At 51.5% G+C, this 12398-nt stretch overlaps 1 protein-coding gene across 1 annotated transcript in view; it reads right to left on the bottom strand.

Moving 5' to 3' along the window:
- MSTN (myostatin) overlaps positions 1 to 10231 on the bottom strand; it is a 73538-nt gene extending 63307 nt beyond the window's left edge. The window contains exon 1 of the mRNA XM_086955373.1: positions 9676 to 10231. Coding sequence (XP_086811499.1) covers positions 9676 to 10051 — 376 coding nt within the window. The 5' untranslated portion in view covers positions 10052 to 10231. The remainder of the gene's footprint in view (positions 1 to 9675) is intronic.
- Positions 10232 to 12398: the final 2167 nt, after the last annotated feature.

The raw sequence follows: 12398 nt of genomic DNA, 5'->3' as shown, positions 1-12398 counted from the left end.
TCCTATTCCACCCCACACAACCGATCCTGTGCCAACCACCCATCGCAGTCCCCCCTACATGGTCCAGGAACCTATTACAGATCAACACAGTTGAACTAGAAGAAAGAATAGCCTCCACCCTGCCAATCTTCTCGGAAGGCCTCTCAACTACTGAACTCACCTCACACTACAACACTACTACGTCTGCCATCCTAGGCCAATTGGCACCCCTAAAACAGAAAAAACCAAGGAACATCCCATCTAGAACGTGGTTTAACAAGGACATCAACGAGGAAAGAAGACATCTCATAGCCACAGAACGCCATTGGAGAAAAAACCCCTCCTCCAGCCGTTGCGAAGAACTCAGAACAGTAAGAAGAAGGTACAAGAAGCATATCAATAGCGAAAAAACAAACTTCTTCTGCAATGCGCTGGACAAGGCAAAAAACAGACCAAGAGAACTCTTTGACATCATCAGAAAACAAACATCCAAGCCATCTACTATCCATCCCCAGCCCTCCAAAACCCTATGTGATAACTTTGCCACCTCCTTTAACGAAAAAATCGCCAACATTGAACTATCTCTCGACATCAACCCCCATCCGCATGGCAATAACGACCTAACAACAATCGAAACCATCTCTAGAGATTCTACCACAATCGATTGGTCCTCCTTTGACCACATCCACGAAGCTGAGATCCTCAATCTAATCTCATCCTCCAAACCCTCATCGCACAACCTTGATCCCATCCCCTCCCAAATGGCCAAAGACCTGAAACTCACCCTTGCTCCACTCTGGTGTGAAATCATCAATAGCTCCTTAAACCCTGGCATCATCCCTGACTGCCTCAAAGTCGGCCAGGTTACACCTCTTCTGAAGAAACCAGGCCTAGACACTAATGACCTGAACAACTTTAGACCAGTCTCCAGTCTGCCCTTCCTAGCCAAAATCCTAGAAAAATGTGTGCTACGCCAACAAAACAACCAGATTGACAACATTAATCTTCTAGACAATAACCAATCAGGCTTCAGAAAAGGCTATAGCACCGAAACCGCAATCCTGAACATAGTGGATGACATCCGCAACTCCCTTGATTCAGATCACTGTTGCCTACTCATCCTCCTAGACCTGTCAGCGGCCTTTGACACGGTAGACCACAAGCTGCTCATCAAGGCCCTCAACGAACGAGTAGGTGTGGACGATGGGGTCCTTCAATGGTTCTCCTCCTTCTTTCAGAATCGCTTCCAAAGAGTTAAAATCAAATCCTTCACATCCGACCCTCTCCCGGTGACCAGATGTGTCCCCCAAGGATCTGTTCTCTCTCCTCAACTGTTCAACATATATATGGTACCCCTCACCACCATACTGAAAAAAGGCAACATCCCTTTCCATCTCTATGCAGATGACACACAGATCTACATAGAAACCTCCTCCTTTAATGATATTCTAAGGCTCAACAACACTCTCAAGAAGTCCAAGACTGGCTAGCGACGAATCACCTTAAACTCAATCAAGGAAAAACCGAGATCCTCCTCATCTCTAACAAGGAGGATAACCTGCAAATCATTGAATGGGTGAAAGCTATTGATGCCCTAAATGGAAATCTCACCCTGACTAACACAGTAAAATCACTTTGAATCACCCTTGACCACAAACTATCAATGACGAACCACATCAAGAACTCCGCTAAGAGCTCCTTCCTCAATCTGAAACTCCTCAACAAAATCAAACCGCACATTCCACAGAGAGATCTCAAACAAGCCACCCAATCACTGGTGCTGTCCCGACTGGACTATGGGATCGCAACCCTCTCCGGCACAGCTCTATCCCACCTACCGTCACTCAAAACTACCCTCAATGCAGCTGCCAGAATGGTCTCCGGTGCAAAGAAATTCGACCACATATCTCCCGCACTCAGAGATCTAAAATGGCTACCTGTGGAAATGCGCGCTAGCTTCAGAACGGCCTGCCTTACACACAAAGCCTTGCACACAGGGAAACCAGAATACTTAGCCTCTAAGCTCAAGAAAGCTGGTCAATCCAGAAGTCTCAGAAGTTCAAACTCCCTCCTACTCATCCCCCTGAAAACCCGGAAACAAAAAACTGCAGCCCGCTCTTTTGCAGGCAACGCTCCTAAAATGTGGAACTCCATCCCTGTGGACATCAGAACTACCCCTTCCTTTCCAGAATTCAAGAGCCAACTAAAAATTCTCTACCTCAACCGTGCATTCCCGAACTCAATTACGTAACCAACACGCCTCTGCATGGCAGCGACCAGTCATCACGTAAGAAAGAAGTTCAATAATAACTTTGGCTATACATCAAGAATACTATGAATCGAAAACGCCTTCGGACTGCTCTACCTCAACAGCACACCCTGAACCTCTGACTACCTCAAAGTCCCTACCTCAAAGTCACCCCTCAGGCGCCAGACAATTTTTAATCTTTAAACATGTATGAATCTATTTTTGCTTTATTGTTCTATGTCTGTCTTCTCTACATCTACTGTAAAGCGCTCCGATACCCTCCGGTCTGGCCAGCGCTATAGAAAACTTCTAAAAGAAAAATAAAATAAGGCCCTGGGCTGGGACGTCCCGCACAACGCCTTAAATATACTCCTGGGAATTATGGATGGCACCAGATGGCTCCCGAGCTGACAAACAATTTCTTACTACTGCCATAATGATGGCCAAGCCAGACATCACGGCTAGTTGGATAAATCCGGGATCCCCTGGCATAACCAAATGGTGCAGAGGTGTGGACTTGTGCTCAGCACAAGAGAAACCGTTGTTCGAGGCTAGGGTGTCTGGCTAAATACCGCAAGGTTTGGGGCAAATGGCTGTGCCAGATAGAATAAACATATTATCTCCTTCTGAAACTATGTACACTGTGTGGGGATCTGTAGGACTATGTACTGCAATCCTATCTCCCCCGTGTATGTAAAAGGGAAATGTCAGACGAATGCTGTGGAATACTGTATTTGACGACGGCTGGTATTTTTTGTTTAAAAAACAATAAAATTGTTTCTCAAAAAAATAAATTGAGCGTGGTGGTTCATGGCTTAGGTAATGGCTCGGAGAGATGAGACAAGATTGATTTTGGGGTCGTTAGTTTTTTTCTAAATGACTAAAGAGTCACCAAAAAAAATGACAGTGTGAAATTTGAGAATTACATTTGCATGTTCAGGATTGGCTGTTAATGTCAAACTGATTTACTTTTCACTCTAAAGGGGAACAAAATTGGTATATTTGTTCTTAAACTGGGCAAATACTTCACAAAATTCACATTGTAGTTTCTCCCTGTGGCATTTTTCACCTTTATGAGCTGTGTCATCATCCCCATGTGGCTAGTGTGTAGTCACCTTGCCCCCACATAAACCTAACTAATCTTCTCTTCTTTAGAGGTTAAGCCTGTTTGCGAACTTATTAATGGTTTCTAGAGCCATTCCTCCAGGTTCATGAACCACCAGAGCAATGCACAAGATAAGGGGGGAGGGGGGGTCTTAATCAATCAGCTTTGTGTTTGTATTCAAAATGGCTGTTTGACAGTTAGTTCGTGAATTGAGCAACCCAGCAGCCAGGTTACAGATATGCCGTGGACAATGGACGTGTGTATCTACTTTTTGTGCAGGGGGGCCCTTCTTTGTCCCAGCATGGGCAGCAGATGATTGCAGGCCCCCTTCTATAACACCTATTGCATGGGCCCACATCACACTCCTGCCCAATAGAAGGGAGGCCTGCTTCCACTTACATGGAGAAGTGACTCGTTGCAAATAAAGGCATGCCGTTGGTTCTTGCATCACATACAGATGTGAGTGCATTATCAAGAAGGCTGTTAAGGGGCACACTAACTGCACCACCTAGAAAGAGAAACACAGTTAGCATGCCCCTCAAGCCACTCTAAGGGAAGAGGTAAGGGTAGCCCCAGCCTCATCCCATACCCCAGTCCCTCCACAAGGGGATCTTGAACAGGCTGCCCCAACCTGTGAGATTTATTGAGCCCTCCAAAGGGGGCTGGATACACCTGTATTGAAATACAGAGCGGCTGTTCTAACTGCTGCCCACCTTTGAAGGCGGAACTTTGTTCAGCACAAATGATAAGTGGGAGAGTTTGTTAGCGCATGTGCTGCATGGATGATATTGTTATTCAATCTGAAGTGCACAGTCCTCGTTTGTGTCAGATGCACATTTTCAAGGTGTATGCCACGCCGAGCCAAGCATGTTCCTGATCTGCAATCAGACCCAAGACATCTCTAAATGTTGCAATTTTTCCTTTTTTATTTTTTTTCAGAAGCTACTGAATGGATTTACTCTAAAAGAATGAAATTGTTTAAGTTGGATCAAGCTCTAATCTTATGCGAGGCTTGCTGTAATTCTGCAAAGCGTTTCTTGAGGTTACAATGCGGATATACCCATATTAGTCTTTGAGAAATTCAACTTTTGGTAACCCCTTAGAACTCGTGCTGGCCAATCTACACAAACATTTCTGAACTCAATGGTAGGTGAAATTCTTAAAGAAACGTATTGCAGATCCATCAAACAGGACCTAAGTTGCTGTTGTTCAAAGTGGTCATGTTGGGTGAGGCAGGCAGACTAAACACATGGGGGCAGGTTTACAAGCTCCTTGCGCCGCTTTTGCGCCACTTTTCCGATGTTAAAAGTGACGCAAAAGTGGCGCAAGGGGCTTCTAAATCTTCCTTCCATGTAAATGTGTTTCTTGTATTTCTGCATGCCAATAGCAGCACTGCAGCCTCATAACTGCAATAGATCTATGGGGATATGTGTTAATAGTACCATTAACTGAAACATTCGGTGTCATCTGTATGCAAAGATCACATCAAAGGTGGCATTGACAGTACCCCTGATGCCTCGTTTCCACATCTGTTTGTTGGAAACGGAAACAGTTTTATTTCAATGTCCATCCATGGCAGGGACATGTGTCTGCTGGGGAGTGCCACTGCAGACTCCTTATTACAATGTGTGGCTGGGAAGCTATGCACTGGTAGTGCGTTTAATTTAGCAGTCTCCATTCTCTGTACGAACAACACATAGAGGAGGGTCAAAAAGACATCATCATGAGTCATATTCAATGTTTTTTTAGCAGCAGGGTTTATTTAACTATGTTGTCGCTTCATGTATGTTTTTTCAGTGCTATTAGTGTGTTTTTCTCTGACTTTACATAGGAAAAATACTGTTTTAAAATATGTTTTTTTGAAAAACGCTTTAGATCCTTTAAGGTTTAGTGCGCGTTAGTCAAGGAGAGGAGACAGTGACTAGAGGGTAAATGGTGGTCACAAAATGTGATTTTAATATTTTGGGCGAGCTACAAAATGTTGAACGTCAGGGTCTGCCACAGCAGTTAGCAGCATTATTCTTGACAGCAACGGATTATGGGTGAGATTACATGAAAACTGTGATATTTTACCATGCAGATGTTTTAAAGTCTGGATGGGTTCAGGATCTCCTAGCCCTAAAAAACAGCACTTGCCTAGAGGGGGTTCCTGTGTCTTAATTTGAGTGGCCAATTAAACTTTGTAGAGGTCTGTCTGCGTAGAATTTCATTGAGAGACATATGTATATGTGTGTGTGTGTGAATATACATTTTTTATATTTATATACATATATAATATATATTATATATATATATAGTGAGGGAGAGAGAGAGGAGAGAGAGAGAGAGAGAGAGAGAGAGAAAGAGGCATATATGAGAGTTGGTGATAGTCTTTCTGTCGCTATGATTAAGACTTAGTTTCCATCGACAAATCATTTTTGTTCAGCTAATGACTGGCGCTTTCAGATTAATCTGCCTTAAAACTGGCTAAAATGAATGCACCTTGCTGAGTTTCAGTTCTCTAGTTTCATGAAAATCTAGCACGAGAGGCTCGCTGCTTACAATGGGAGGGGGGGTGGAGCAGGTTAAAAAGGGTGAATCGTTGCTCCTTGCCCTGTCAAAAACATGAATGAACAGATTTGCACCGCAGTTGAAGTAAAACTAGACTATACCTAGAATATACCCTTTCCGTGGACTTTTCAGATCCTGGGGTTCTTAAGAGGGTCTTTGCAATTCTGTCGGGCTCTGCGACTTCATAAGCTCCCGAGTGTGCGCGCATTCTGTGAATCTGTGCGCATTCTGTGAATCTGAATCTGCTACGGGCTCAGGTTGCCAGGGGCGCAGGTGGCTCTGGCTGCTACGGGCTCAGGGGGCTTCGGTTGCCACAGGCGCAGGTGGCTCCGGCTGCTACGGGCGGAAGTGGCTCTGGTTGCTAGAGGCTCAGGAGGCTTCGGCTGCCACAGGCGCAGTGGCTCTGGCTGCTACGGGCTCAGGTGGCTTCGGTTGGCGCAGGTGACTCTGGCTGCTATGGGCTGAAGTGGCTCCGGCTGCTACAGGCTGAAGTAGTTCTGGCTGCTTATAGGCTTAGGCTGCCACAGGCGCAGTGGCTCTGGCTGCTACGGGCTCAGGTGGCTTCGGTTGGCGCAGGTTGGCTGCTATGGGCTGAAGTGGCTCCGGCTGCTACGGACTCAGGTGGCTCCGGTTGCCACAGGCGCAGGTGACTCTGGCTGCTACGGACTCAGGTGGCTCCGGTTGCCACAGGCGCAGGTGACTCTGGCTGCTACGTGTAGAAGTGGCTCCGGCTTCTACATGCTCTGGTGGCTCCGGCTGCCACAGGCGCAGTGGCTCTTGCTGCTACGGGCTGAAGTTGCTCTGGCTGCTACGGGCTCAGGTGGCTTCGGTTGGCGCAGGTGACTCTGGCTGCTACGGGCTCCAGTGGCTCTGGCTGCCACAGGCGCAGGTGGCACCGGCTGCTACGGGCTCAGGTGGCTTCGATTGCTACGGGCTCTGGTGGCCATGTGCCGCCGTGTCTCTTCTGAGCTCCGGCTAGTGGTGGGTCAGTGACGCCAGGGCTGTGCCCTGCCTCGGGGAACTCCGTGCCACTGTGGCTCACTGCTCTTCTCTGCGCGGCCACCGGCTCGGGAAATCTGTTGCTCGTGGTGCTCGGGTGGCTTCCTCACGCTGCGGAACTGTCCCCTCTATGTTGTCTCGGGGATAAAAGTCTTTGTCGGAATCAGGGCTTCCACTGGCAGGGATAGCATTGGGACGCTGTGGCTCACAGTGCTCTGTTCCGCCACAGGAGGGGACTCACTAGAGTCAAATCTTTAGTTGCACAGTTCATAACAAAAAGCATGGCATTGGGGTTCAGGTGGCTCCATGACACCCTGGCTCTACTGGGCACCCTGCTGTTCTTAAGTGTTTCGGGGATACATGGCTCAGCCTCTGTCTGATTGCGGATACCACTGGCCTAGGTGGCATTGGGACGTCGTGGCTTTCGGTGCTCTGCACAGCCACGAACTGCTGTGGCCCAGAGACGCCACGGCTCACGGGGCTCTGCGCCGCCACAAACCTAAGAGGCAGGGAGACACCTTGCCACTTCTGGTTTCTGGCTGCAAAGGACTCAGGTGGCTCTAGGGCGCAGAGGGACACTGAGGCCTACTCTGCCACGGGCTCGGGGACGCCCTGGCTCTGTTTGGGCTCAGGTGGCTTGAGGTCACCCTGGCTCTGTTGGGGCTCAGGTGGCTAGGGGACGCCCTGGCTCTGTTGGGGCTCAGGTGGCTTGAGGTCGCCCTTGCTCTGTTGGGGCTCAGATGGCTTGAGGTCGCCCTGGCTCTGTTGGGGCTCAGGTGGCTTGGGGACGCCCTGGCTCTGTTGGGGCTCAGGTGACTTGGGGACACCCTGGCTCTGTTGGGGCTCAGGTGGCTTGGGAACTCCCTGGCACTGTTGGGGCTCAGGTGGCTTGAGGACGCCCTGGCTCTGTTGGGGCTCAGGTGGCTTGGGAACTCCCTGGCACTGTTTGGGCTAAGGTGCCTCGGGGATGCCCTGGCACTGTTGGGGCTCAGGTGGCTTGGGGACGCCCCGGCTCTGTTGAGGCTCAGGTGACTTGGGGACACCCTGGCTCTGTTGGGGCTCAGGTGGCTTGGGAACTCCCTGGCACTGTTGGGGCTCAGGTGGCTTGAGGACGCCCTGGCTCTGTTTGGGCTAAGGTGCCTCGGGGATGCCCTGGCACTGTTGGGGCTCAGGTGGCTTGGGGACGCCCCGGCTCTGTTGAGGCTCAGGTGACTTGGGGACACCCTGGCTCTTTTGGGGCTCAGGTTGCTCGTTGATGCCCTGGCTCTGTTGGGTCTCAGGTGGCTCGGGGGCGCCCTGGCACTGTTGGGGCTCAGGTGGCTTGGGACGCCTTGGCTCTGTTGGGGCTCAGGTGGCTTGGGAACTCCCTGGCACTGTTGGGGCTCAGGTGGTTTGGGGATGCCCAGGCTCTGTTTGGGCTAAGGTGCCTCGGGGATGCCCTGGCACTGTTGGGGCTCAGGTGGCTTGGGGACGCCCCGGCTCTGTTGAGGCTCAGGTGACTTGGGGACACCCTGGCTCTGTTGGGGCTCAGGTGGCTTGGGAACTCCCTGGCACTGTTGGGGCTCAGGTGGCTTGAGGACGCCCTGGCTCTGTTTGGGCTAAGGTGCCTCGGGGATGCCCTGGCACTGTTGGGGCTCAGGTGGCTTGGGGACGCCCCGGCTCTGTTGAGGCTCAGGTGACTTGGGGACACCCTGGCTCTGTTGGGGCTCAGGTTGCTCGGTGACGCCTTGGCTCTGTTGGGTCTCAGGTGGCTCGGGGACACCCTGGCTCTGTTGGGACTCAGGTGGCTTGGGAACGCCTTGGCTCTGTTGGGTCTCAGGTGGCTTGGGAACGCCTTGGCTCTGTTGGGTCTCAGGTGGCTTGGGGGCGCCCTGGCTCTGTTGGGACTCAGATGGCTTGGGGACGCCCTGGCTCTGTTGGGGCTCAGGTGGCTTGTGGACGCCCTGGCGCTGTTGGGGTCAGGTGGCTTGGGAACGCCTTGGCTCTGTTGGGTCTCAGGTGGCTTGGGGGCGCCCTGGCTCTGTTGGGACTCAGATGGCTTGGGGACGCCCTGGCTCTGTTGGGGCTCAGGTGGCTTGTGGACGCCCTGGCGCTGTTGGGGTCAGGTGGCTTGGGAACGCCTTGGCTCTGTTGGGTCTCAGGTGGCTTGGGAACGCCTTGGCTCTGTTGGGTCTCAGGTGGCTTGGGGGCACCCTGGCTCTGTTGGGACTCAGATGGCTTGGGGACGCCCTGGCTCTGTTGGGGCTCAGGTGGCTTGTGGACGCCCTGGCGCTGTTGGGGTCAGGTGGCTTGGGGGCGCCTTGGCTCTGCTGGGTCTCAGGTGTCTCGGGACGCCCTGGCTCTATTGGGGATCAGGTGCCTCAGGAACGCCATGGGGCTCAGGTGGCTTGTGGACGCCCTGGCGCTGTTGGGGCTCAGATGGCTCGGGGACGCCCTGTCTTGGGGACGCCCTTGCTCTGTTGGGTCTCAGGCAGCTTGGGGGCGCCCTGGCGCTGTTGGGGCTCAGGTGGCCTGGGGACGCCCTGGCTCTGTTGGGGCTCAGGTGGCCTGGGGACGCCCTGGCTCTGTTGGGACTCAGGTGGCTTGGGGGCGCCCTGGCTCTGTTGGGGCTCAGGTGGCTTGTGGACGCCCTGGCGCTGTTGGGGCTCAGGTGGCTCGGGGACGCCCTGTCTTGGGGACGCCCTTGCTCTGTTGGGGCTCAGGTGGCCTGGGGACGCCCTGGCTCTGTTGGGGCTCAGGTGGCTTGGGGACGCCCTGGCTCTGCTGGAACAGTACATCGGGGGTACACACTTACGTTCGGTTGGCATGCTGATGATGGTCTCGGCAGTCGCGTGGTAGTCGTCATCCTCCAGCGTGCCCTCGCTGCCGTCGTCCCGCTGCACGTCGTGCGAGTCCATGAGGTTCTGGAGCGGTGGTGCCCGGGGCAGCATCTGCAGCAGCGCCTCGCCGCTGATGTTAGGCGCCTGCTCCATGCGCAGTTTACTCAGGATCTGCGCCTTGATGGCCTCCAAGCGCGAGTAGCGGGCATTCAGGCGCCAGGTGCATGCGGTGCAGGGGTCGCCCCTCGCCGGACTGCCCTCCCCAGCCTGGTTATCGTCGTCGAGCTCCGCCGAGGGCAGGCTGAGGAGTGCAGGGAGGAGCAGGCACGCAAGGCACTGAATGGGCCTCATGCTCGGACGGGTGACACGCTGCGATGGGTACCGTGCCTCAACGATACTCCCCAACCCCCGCCAATGCTTCTTCACGGGCTCCACTGGAAGCGGCGCAGCCCGGGAGAGCTTTTATACGGAACTTGAGTTACACTTCTGTCGTCCACCCCCTGGATTGGCTCCGTCGCCATCAATGAATCCAGCTGTCAGAGTCCGGAGTGCTCTCTGTCACAGGTCACCAGGGCAGGGCTCTGCTGCTGCTTCCAACAGCTCTCGGCCCCCTGGGGCCATGCTACTCCCGTCACTTCCGAGCGGAAAGTTCTATAATGCAGCATCTGCGGGGCAGTAGCAGGACTTTCTCCGGTGATTCATCTATCTGCACTGTCTACAGTGCACTGTGTCAGTTTTCCACAGCGCAGTATCTTCGTACTGCGCCCACTCCTTCTGAGCTTTCCTTCTAGGACGTTTTGCAGTGCACTCCCTTTCCACATTCTTCTATCTACCAGCACTTTCCTAAGGGCACTCGTTCTACAGTGCATTGTGGAGACTTTGGGCAGTGAAATAGCTTTCCTGGTTTTCTGCAGTGTACTATCAGTATTTTAATGGTGCACTAGTAAGTAAGTACATTATTTATTAGACAATTAAAACCATTCTGATATAGTGGAACAATACAATTCCTTCTAAAGGAAGAAACATACAGTCAAATAATAAATATGCTCTAAAATGCTGATGAAATATGAAAACAAGGTTTTGCTTAACGGTGACGTTCACAGATGCAATGACATCGTAGGTCACATGTGTGAGCGACTGCGAGAAAAGTGCTTTGTACATTGTGCAAGTCCTAACAATTCCACTTCAGGGGACGGCTGCCTGCCTTCAGCCCCTGAACAGCCCTCCTTGAACTTGGAGGACCTCGCCGTGAGTGTGCAGTTTCTTCCCTGGAAGCAGTGCTTCACTGACTCCTGGCAGGATCGAGTGTCCAGTTCCTGCAATCGTGGCCTGAGTAGTATCCTTCTTTCCTGCTGAAAGGCAGGTGCACAATACATGGACCAATGATTCTTTTGGGGAGGCGCCGAAGCGACAAGTGGTCTCTAGGTGTGCATATTTCCAACCTTGAGACTCTTCCCTTATATCAAATAGACCCCTCCAGAGTTTTACGTTTTTTCGTTTTTTTGTTTTTTTTACTTTAGACATTTTTGGCAGGGGCAGCCATAAGTAGTGTTGTGGTTGCCTCTCTGCATAGATTGGTGCTACAAATTGGTTGTGGGTCTTGGCTTGTAGTATGCGCTGGACGTTCTTCGCTGATTGAGTTTTCACGATTTTTCTCAGAAGACATTTGAAGCAGCCATAGAAGATGTTTAAGGTCCATGGTTCACCCATTTGAAGCACTTTGAGGGACTTCTCAATGGCAGTTTGCTAGTGTGAGGCAGGGGAGTTGGTCAAGTCTCGACCAAGGTGGAATTTGAAACTCCCGGCCTCTGCCTTTTTATGCCTCGCGCCTAGCGTTGCAGTGCGCAGCCTTGCTCGCGCAGCAAGAGACTTCTAGTAGGGGGTTTGAAAACTACCCTAGGAATCGCACACGCTCGTGCGTGTGCTTTTCGTGTAGCCCCACGCTATTGGCCTTTGCATGCGTCTTTTTAAGAAAGACAGCACGCAATAGGCCAAAGGAGGGCTCATTGCTCCGCCCATGGCCTATTGCTGTCGGTTACTCGCACAGCCACCATGTGGTTTCAATTATCGTGCCTAGACACGGGCGCGATAATTGAATCCACATGTCTCGCTGTGGCGCTCTCACCACTTGCGGGATCACCTCCTGTTCCCCCTCTCGCAATTAACTATCGCGTCTGCGGTCCTTGCTTGTATTTCAGTGCTTGTTTATTGCACGCCGTCAGTTATGATGAACGAGTTGAAACTCCATACTTGCTTCCAGCTCTGAGATAGAATTCAAAGCATGTGAATCCCTGAAAGATACTGAGACAGGAGTTCAGCTAAACATTATTTTTCTGTGACCTTCGGAGAACAATAATATTCCTTTCAACGTTTTTTTTCAGTTAAGACTTATCCGTCCTCTCTTAAAGAAACTGTGGAGTTTTGCACAACACTTAATGCACAGAAAATATACTGCGTGCTGCAAGTCATGGCTCATTAATGGCAAAGTAGCTTCTGGTGACATTTGCGAACAAGGCGCCCTTGGGCCGAGTGCTTTCACCATAACCCTCCCTCCCCCGCCCGCCCGTGGCATTACAGGGCTGTAACACGGTTCACGTTTGAATGGATTGTGTGTACACTCGGTTTCCCCCTCACTCTTTCATTCACCCTCTTGATCCACCTCTCTCCTTCCATTTTCCCTCCGCCGTCCTTGTTTTGG

This window comes from Lissotriton vulgaris, chromosome 2_1, assembly GCF_964263255.1.
Source record: "Lissotriton vulgaris chromosome 2_1, aLisVul1.2, whole genome shotgun sequence".
Taxonomy (NCBI): domain Eukaryota; kingdom Metazoa; phylum Chordata; class Amphibia; order Caudata; family Salamandridae; genus Lissotriton; species Lissotriton vulgaris.
The sequence above is the reverse complement of the archived record's forward strand: the minus strand, read 5'-3'. Positions and strand labels throughout refer to the sequence as shown.